The 8,542-nt window shown below is 39.4% G+C and overlaps 1 protein-coding gene across 1 annotated transcript in view; it reads left to right on the top strand.

The window, feature by feature from the left end:
• The window catches only part of LOC118748469 (dynein beta chain, ciliary), a 77,548-nt gene that overhangs the window by 57,320 nt on the left and 11,686 nt on the right, over nt 1-8,542 (top strand). The window contains exons 25-28 of the mRNA XM_036482969.1: nt 4-320; nt 387-801; nt 866-1,867; nt 1,931-2,079. Coding sequence (XP_036338862.1) covers nt 4-320; nt 387-801; nt 866-1,867; nt 1,931-2,079 — 1,883 coding nt within the window. The remainder of the gene's footprint in view (nt 1-3; nt 321-386; nt 802-865; nt 1,868-1,930; nt 2,080-8,542) is intronic.

Here is an 8,542-nt window from a genome sequence, read left to right as displayed (position 1 = left end):
CAGATACTTTTGATGAACGAGGAGATTACATCTACGGAACTGGACTTTTTACTCCGCTTCCCGATTAAACCGCACGTCACAAGTCCCGTGGACTTTCTATCTAACCAATCGTGGGGCGGAATATGCAGTCTAGCGTCTAAAGATGAATTCCGTAACCTCGATCGTGATATAGAAACTTCGTCGAAACGCTGGAAGAAGCTGGTGGAGTCCGAGGCGCCTGAAAAGGAGAAATTCCCGCAGGAATGGAAGAACAAGACGGCGCTGCAGCGACTCTGCATGATACGTGCACTCAGACCGGATCGCATGACCTATGCGCTGGCGTAAGTAATGAACGACGCTGAAATTCGTATTTAATTAAATGCACTTAATTACTTTTTACACTGCAGCGATTTCATAGCTGAAAAACTTGGCAACAAATATGTGGAGAGTCGCGCAATGGAATTCTCCAAGTCCTTTGAGGAGACCAGTCCTTCTACACCCATATTCTTTATATTATCGCCGGGTGTAAACCCGTTGAAGGACGTTGAGGCGCTTGGCAAGCTAATGGGTTTCACCATGGATCTGGGTAATTTTCACAACGTTTCGCTGGGTCAGGGTCAAGAGGTTATTGCCGAGGCTGCTATGGATACGGCAGCCAAAAATGGTCACTGGGTTGTATTACAAAATATACATTTGGTGCGTAAATGGTTGCCAGTATTGGAAAAGAAATTGGAATTCTATGCAGAAGGATCGCATCCAGATTATCGCATGTTCTTAAGTGCCGAACCGGCTTCGTCACCCTCAGCGCACATTATACCACAGGTGATGATAAGGAACTCGCAATATGGTTGAGTTAATAATAACTTTATTTTTTGTATGTTTGCAGGGCATACTAGAGTCCTCCATTAAAATCACCAATGAACCGCCGACAGGAATGTTGGCCAATCTGCACAAAGCACTTGACAACTTCACACAGGAAACACTGGAAATGTCTGGCAAAGAGGCCGAATTTAAGGCCATACTCTTTTCACTCTGCTACTTCCATGCCGTCGTAGCTGAGCGGCGCAAATTCGGACCACAAGGCTGGAACAAGATCTATCCATTCAATGTTGGCGACTTAAACATCAGCGTTTCGGTGTTGTATAACTATCTCGAGGCTAATGCTAAAGTGCCTTGGGAAGATCTGCGTTATCTATTCGGTGAGATCATGTACGGCGGCCACATAACCGACGACTGGGATCGTCGTTTGTGTATCACCTATCTGGAGGAGTACATGCAACCAGATCTAGTAGATGGTGAGCTCTTTTTGGCGCCCGCTTTTGCAGCACCACCAAATACCGATTACGCCGGCTATCACACCTATGTCGATGAAATGATGCCAGCCGAATCACCCTACCTGTATGGCCTACATCCGAATGCGGAAATCGGCTTCCTAACCACGCGCGCTGAGAACATTTTCCGCACGGTATTTGAAATGCAACCACGTGATGCAGGCGCAAGTGGTGGTGCCACTGTCACCCGAGAGGACAAGGTGAAGCAAATTGTCGATGAAATAATGGAGAAGTTACCCGAAGAATTCAATATGGTAGAGATTATGAACAAGGTGGAGGAACGCACACCCTATGTGATTGTGGCATTTCAGGAGTGCGAGCGCATGAATTATCTGACAAGCGAGATGAAGCGCAGCTTGAAGGAATTGGATTTGGGTTTGAAGGGTGAGCTCACCATCACCTCCGACATGGAAGTATTAGAGAATTCGCTCTTCTTGGATCAAGTGCCACCAGTGTGGACGCAGCGCGCATATCCATCACTACTGGGCTTGAATTCATGGTTCATTGATCTGTGTTTGCGGTTACGTGAATTGGAAACATGGTCCACTGATTTTGTGGTGAGTGGAATTGAGGTATGCAAGCGATTGAATTGCAAAATAGTAAGCGCATTTCTTCTGTAGCTTCCTTCCTGTGTTTGGCTGGCCGGGTTTTTCAATCCACAATCGTTGCTCACCGCAATTATGCAGAGCACTGCACGCCGCAACGAATTGCCGTTGGATAAAATGTGCCTGCAATGTGATGTGACCAAAAAGCAAAAGGAGGATTTCACGTAAGTGCAACAAGCGTACGATTTTGTTAAATTCACCTTGGGATACACTCAGCACTTTTTGAACACTGGTATACGCAAATACTGTTTCGAAAACTGTATATTAATTAGGCAGGGTCGATAGACATAAATACGAAAAAGTGTATTAATATTTCCCATATTTTAGCAACATAAAAATCCGTTTTGTTTTTCTAATAAGGATTGTCCGTCGACAAGCAATGGCAAACACCCATTTTTGCCATGAAAAAGCTTCTCATAAAATCCATTTGCCCTTCGGAGGCGGCGTAAAACTGTAGGTTCCTCTCTCTGTGTGACAACATCAAGGCGCACACCACAAATCGGAGGCGAAGCTTGGCAAAGTACTAGAAAACCCGTAAGCGCCAAATATTTTTATTTGTTTTTTTTTTTTTTAGTCTTTCAATGTACAAATCTGTAGCATGGTTGCCACAATTGGTAACTTTCTACCAAAAGTGGTAACTTTTAAACGGTTTGGTAACTTGGTAACTTTTATTTTATTTTGGTAACTTTTGCTACTAAATATCTATTTGCATTACTAGAAAGAAATGAATTATGTTTTGCATGTGCGTAATTATGCCCTTCGAGTTTCAGTGGCAGCACTACTGACACTTCTACAAAATTAGTTCGATAAAATTAGAGTTATCTCATATTCGAATACTGGAAATACTTGAACTACAGTGGCAGCACCAAGGGCTGCACTTCTAAAACAACTTCCGAATCTGTGCGATAAATTTCAGGGACGTGAACCGGTTTTGAACCGGAAAACCGCTTTTTTCTATTAATTAACTGAACCATTAACCGAACCGAAATTTTCCACAAATGTTTGATCCGAACCGAAAATCGAACCACTTTCTATAAAGGTTTAAATGTTCCCTTCAACCAATTGTCAATAGATAAATGTACCCACTTTTTTTTCTTTTTGTTAAACATGGTAATACCTTCCGTGTTTGTTTACCATGTGACAATATCAAATGTAAAGGCAACCCATCTCATTTGACAGACACTTGACCCTTAACCTTGCGCGTTATTTTTTGTTTTTCGAACCGTTGAACCGAACCGAAACCCCGGTTCAAAGACCAAAAAAACCGCTTTGACCAACCAATCCAAAAGTGCAAAAACGGTTCGAACCGCTGAACCGAACCGACCAAATTTTCCATCCGGTTCACTTCCCTGATAAATTTTAAATTCTACCATCTCACATACCACCTCGGTAAGGTCCATAAAACGTTTTGATTATTCCGGCACAAACAAAACATGTCGCGTGATTTTACTAGACCCACCTACGGACATGTATTTCGACCCACTGAATCCAAATCTGAGGTCCGTTTGACACGTGCACTAAATTATGAAAAAGCGAAAAATTAGCAAAAAATTTGCAATTTTCGCAATTTACTCGAAATTTCGTACGAGTCAAACGGACGGTTAAAAGCGGCCGCAACTTTTTTTTTTTAGTCGCAAATATCGGCACATTCCGAACTAAAAATAACACTGAAATTGGCACAACGTCGAAACCGGTTTGTCCCCAAAGCAAATTTGACAAGGGATGATGGAAAATCGTTTCACATTGCATCATACTCCTACCCTGTCGGAAACACCAACAACGAAAATGTGAATAACGGCACATGCAACAATTAATTGTAAGAAACAAATTTTCTAATAAGAAAAATTATTATAATTGTCAATAGCATTTTCAATCTTGATAATTTATCAAGAAAATAGATTTAAACTTCTGTGCTAGAACTGGGAGTTCTTGATAAATAATCAAAAATTGACAAATTATAAAAATATTGAATTTATTAAGTCACGGAAACGGGCTGTAAGTATATACACATTTGTGAAGATTTTGATAGTAAGATTTGGTAACTTTTCTTAAGAGATTTTGGTAGAAAAAAATGATGGCGAGTGGCAACCATGATTTGTAGGGCTTAAGGGTGGTGCCAAAATTAGAGTTTTGACGTACATTTGTATTTCGTTTAAAGCTGACCATTTTAGCCTTTTCCGCAATTTTAAACCAGCCCGAGATGGAAGACCAAACTGTGCATTTTCAGCACATTTTACTGCTTTAATCCCGTAAAAGGAAGGACGCGCGACAGGCTTAGCAAAAGGGCATTGATAAAGCCAAACCTACGGTAACTGATACCAGAGATTACAGAAACACTATGCTATGCACACTAGGGTGGTCCAAAATAAGTAAAATCTGACTTCTAATGCTCTCACCCCCTAGGATTGTTCTATATCGAAAAAAGTATGCCCCTATTTTTATACCCGAGCGCACTTGTGCACAAGGGTATATTAATTTTGTTCACATAACGGTTGTTTGTAACAGCCAAAACGAATCGAGATAGATATAGACAAATGTATACATAAATGATCAGGATAAAAAAAAGAAATCGATTAAGCCATGTCTGTCTGTCCGTCCGTCTGTCCGTCTGTCCGTCTGTCCGTCTGTCCGTCTGTCCGTCTGTCCGTGTACACGATAACTCGAGCAAAAATTGAGATATCTTAACGAAATTTGGTATGTAGGTTTCCCTTAATCCAAGGTAGGTTGGTATTGAAAATGGGCGAAATCGGACTTTAACCACGCCCACTTCCCATATAACGGTAATTTCCAGAAATACGAAAACTGCGATATTTTAGTAACTACTAAAGATAATTCACTCAAATTTGATATTTATAATAAGTTTTAGACGAAAAATAAGAATATTATAAATTTTTGGAAAATGGGCGTAGCCACGCCCACTTATGGTTACATGTGTATATCTTGGTAACCGCTGCACCAATTTCTTCCAAACTTGGCACAGTTGTTGGCCCTGGTACAGCATAAAAAATCGCCGAAACTTTTTAAAATCGGACAATAACCACGCCCACTTCCCATATAACGGTAATTTAGGGAAATACAAAATCTTCAAAAAATCAGTAAATATTGAAGCTAATTTATTCAAAATTGATACTTGCAACAATTCTTTACCAAGAAATACGTTTATGGTAAAATTTTGGAAAATGGGCATGGCACCGCCCACTTATGATCACATATATGTATATCGGTAACCGTTCTACCAATTTGTACCAAACTCGGTGTGGTTATTGTGCTTGCCACATATAAGCAAAACGTTGAAAATTATAGAAATCGGACTAAAATAACGGCCGCTTCTCATATAACGGTAAATTTCAGAAATACTTGAAACTTCAATATTTCGAAATTGAAGGACGCTAATTTACTCAAAATTGATACACCCCGGCTTATCATCTAGCGGAAGGTTTCGGAAAGGTGAAAAAACATATTTAATACTTGCGCCGGGTATTTAAAGTTCGGCTCCGCCCGAACTTAGACTTTCTTACTTGTTTATTTTGGAATTAAAAAATATTTAGAAGTCGCTCAAAGTTTTTGATGTATTTTGTATAGGAAAAAAAGAACTTTTCGTGGAAATGGTATGGAATTCTTGAAAATCAATATTCTTCGATCGGCAAACTCTGGTTCTCTTCAGGAGACTTCCAATAACAATATCCAATTATTTATTTAACCATTTTTTAATAATGAAGATTTTTTATTTATCCCCCATTGCATTTTCTGGCATTTTCTGGGCTTTTGGCGGTCCTACAAAATACGGTGGATAAGAAAAAATAAATATTTTTTGATTTCCATATAGAACAATCCTAGGGGTGAGAGCATAAAAATTCCGACTTTACTTTTTTTACATGCATTATTGGACCACCCTAATGCACACCCTGTAAAATATTGTTGCTGATCATTTCCTTATTCAACCTAATACTACTATCAAATGGAGCTGATTCGCCGCTACAGAAACTTTAAAGATGTGGTGGGATGTCGGAAAAACGTCGATGCATCGAAAATATGATGTCTTGGTTCGATGCCTCGAAAATTTTCCACTCAATGTATAAATAGACGCTGCATCGATAATTTTTGAGAACTGACATCTTCAGCACATGGAACAATCATTCCAGTTTTTCAAGTGTACAAAAAAGAGAAGTGACTTAGACCAAAAAATTTAAATGCCTCCCAAAAAGTTCCGTTAGAATCATAATTAGCTCAGTTCAGTATCGATGTACATTTCGATAAATCGAATCAAAGAAAAATATCGATGTATTTTTGCCACTGACATCCCTAGCTATAACTTCTACCGCTTAAACTTCGAAGCTTTTTTCAATTTTTCCTAACAAAAAAAAAAATCGTGGTACAAAGCTCAATAACACTATTGAAATAAAATTATAGTTTATAAAACTAAAACTTCGCTATTAAAATTTCTATTTGTACTGTCATCAGGTTACTTTAAGAATGGAAGTTTAAAGCAATTCTCATTCGTACTGTCATCAGGTATGTATGTAACTTGAGAATGGATATCGCTGCATCATTTAGGTGCATCAATATTACATAGTTACATCCCGAGCTAATAAAAGCGAGGTAAAAAGTTTTCACTTCCACCTAAAGGCGCTCAAAGAAGTACATTTGGGTACATATACAGTATATTTTGCTTAGCTGCACATCCTTCTTTGCACGAAAAACTTGTGCACGTAACCGAAAAAGGCACTTAAGCGAATTTTCTTTACTACTTCAATGAGGAAGGTATCCGAATCCCTATGAAACCAAATGTTGGCGGAGCACTTACCATGTAGAAATTACTGCAAGCGAAATTTTTACCGAATGTTATCTAATTATCTAATATAACTACATAAATTGATAGCCATTTTCGTCGTTCTGCGAGATGAGCAAAATAAGTAAAAGGTTGTAAAATTAGGTAATTGTAGGGCCAGTGCAGGTAAACGTAATACTTTCATTGATAATTGATACTAGTCGCACAATTTTTAGGGCAGGTATCGCCAATGTGCAGGTATGTTGAATGCATCTAACCAACCAAATAATCTTCTTTTTGGTTGTGTGTGTTTCCGACAGAACGAAAAATTATACTGGAGAAGGCACAACGCCGAAACCGGCTTGTCTCCAAACCAAATTTGACAAGGGATGACGGAAAATTGTTCCACAATACACCAACCAAATAATCAGTACGTTTAAGTAGTATCTAAAATGCAGCGGTTTGAACGAATTTGCTATACAGAAAGGTCCAGATAGCGTCAATCATAAACGAGTTGTATCCATCAAGACAACGCGAGACCGCGCATATCTTTGGCGACGCTTCAAATTACTGGAGCTTAGATGGGATACTCGTTTGACCTTCCTAAGTTGGTTTGTCCATCAATCGTTTTCGTCAATCTCAACTTACAGTAGGCCCAGAAAACAAGTATCGACGCGGTTGAACCAGAGGAAGAGGGGTTTTACCTGAGTAGGATTGAGTTGGCATGTGAATATGGTATTGTGTAGTGGGAGGAATCTCCACATGCTATTCACTCCTTTGGTATATCGGTTTCGAGTTACTGCATTCATAGGTCCATAGTCGCAGATGGTATTGACGGACTCTCTATGAAGTTAACAACGACTTGTTTGTACGTCTTCAGGTCCAGTGTTTGTTGAGCTCCCTTGTAGCGAGCATTTGGGCTCCGCTTTGTATATGCTGTTCAAGCGACATTAGAAGGCATCGTGTCAATGTCCGGAGTGCGGCGTCTGTAGATTCATCCACTGCGACCAACTAGTCGCCGGCGAATAAATAGTATCAGCCTTTCACATGTCGGTTAGTTTGCTGGAATATTTTACTTTTCAAACGGTGGACTTCAGGCTCATAGCCATCAGTCTCCATGTAGGAACCTTCTATGTATTTTTTGTTTTGCTTGTATGGTGGTACTTGCTATGCGCATACATGGGAAATACTCATGCATACACATGCACATATTTTCATCAAATTATAATCTATATTATCTTTCACGTGAACTTTCAACCCATAAGAAAGTTTTTTCCAACAACTGTGTACATAATCATCAACCGTTCGTAGTACAATATGCATGTTACCAACCATAAGCTCCAAGATTCATCCATCCATCCACCCATTCATCCATCTCTTCAGTATAGTTCCCTGCCATCACCGTCCTCCAGCAGCAACAGCATTGCTATCGTTTAACAGTAAATAAATCAAATCGCAAATTAAATTGACTTCTTAGCTGACCTCGGCATACACAAATACTGTTACTGACACTCCCCTCCGCAGGTTATTTTTCGCACATTTTATTACTTTTCTTTTGGCATTTTTTCTGCTTGTGCGACTGTGAATTTTTATCCATTCAAAGTAGTGATTTTGTTGCTCCATAGAGCACATGCACACACACACACGTGCTTATATGCATGTATCCATATAGAAAAATAACGGTCTTGTATTTTATAGCATTTTTATTTTCGTTGTTTTAACTACAAATGCATTTAACTTGCAAGTTCAATTGTCGTTCGACTTGCAGCGGCTACACCAAACTCATGGCGAACCCAGGGGCCAAAAAGCGCTTGGTTTGATTGCTTGGAGTCAGTTTGCTTATTAAATGGTCATAAAAA

The sequence above is a fragment of the Rhagoletis pomonella genome, unplaced genomic scaffold, assembly GCF_013731165.1.
Source record: "Rhagoletis pomonella isolate Grant_MI unplaced genomic scaffold, Rhpom_1.0 Rhpom_scaffold_00001, whole genome shotgun sequence".
Classification (NCBI taxonomy): domain Eukaryota; kingdom Metazoa; phylum Arthropoda; class Insecta; order Diptera; family Tephritidae; genus Rhagoletis; species Rhagoletis pomonella.
The sequence above is the reverse complement of the archived record's forward strand: the minus strand, read 5'-3'. Positions and strand labels throughout refer to the sequence as shown.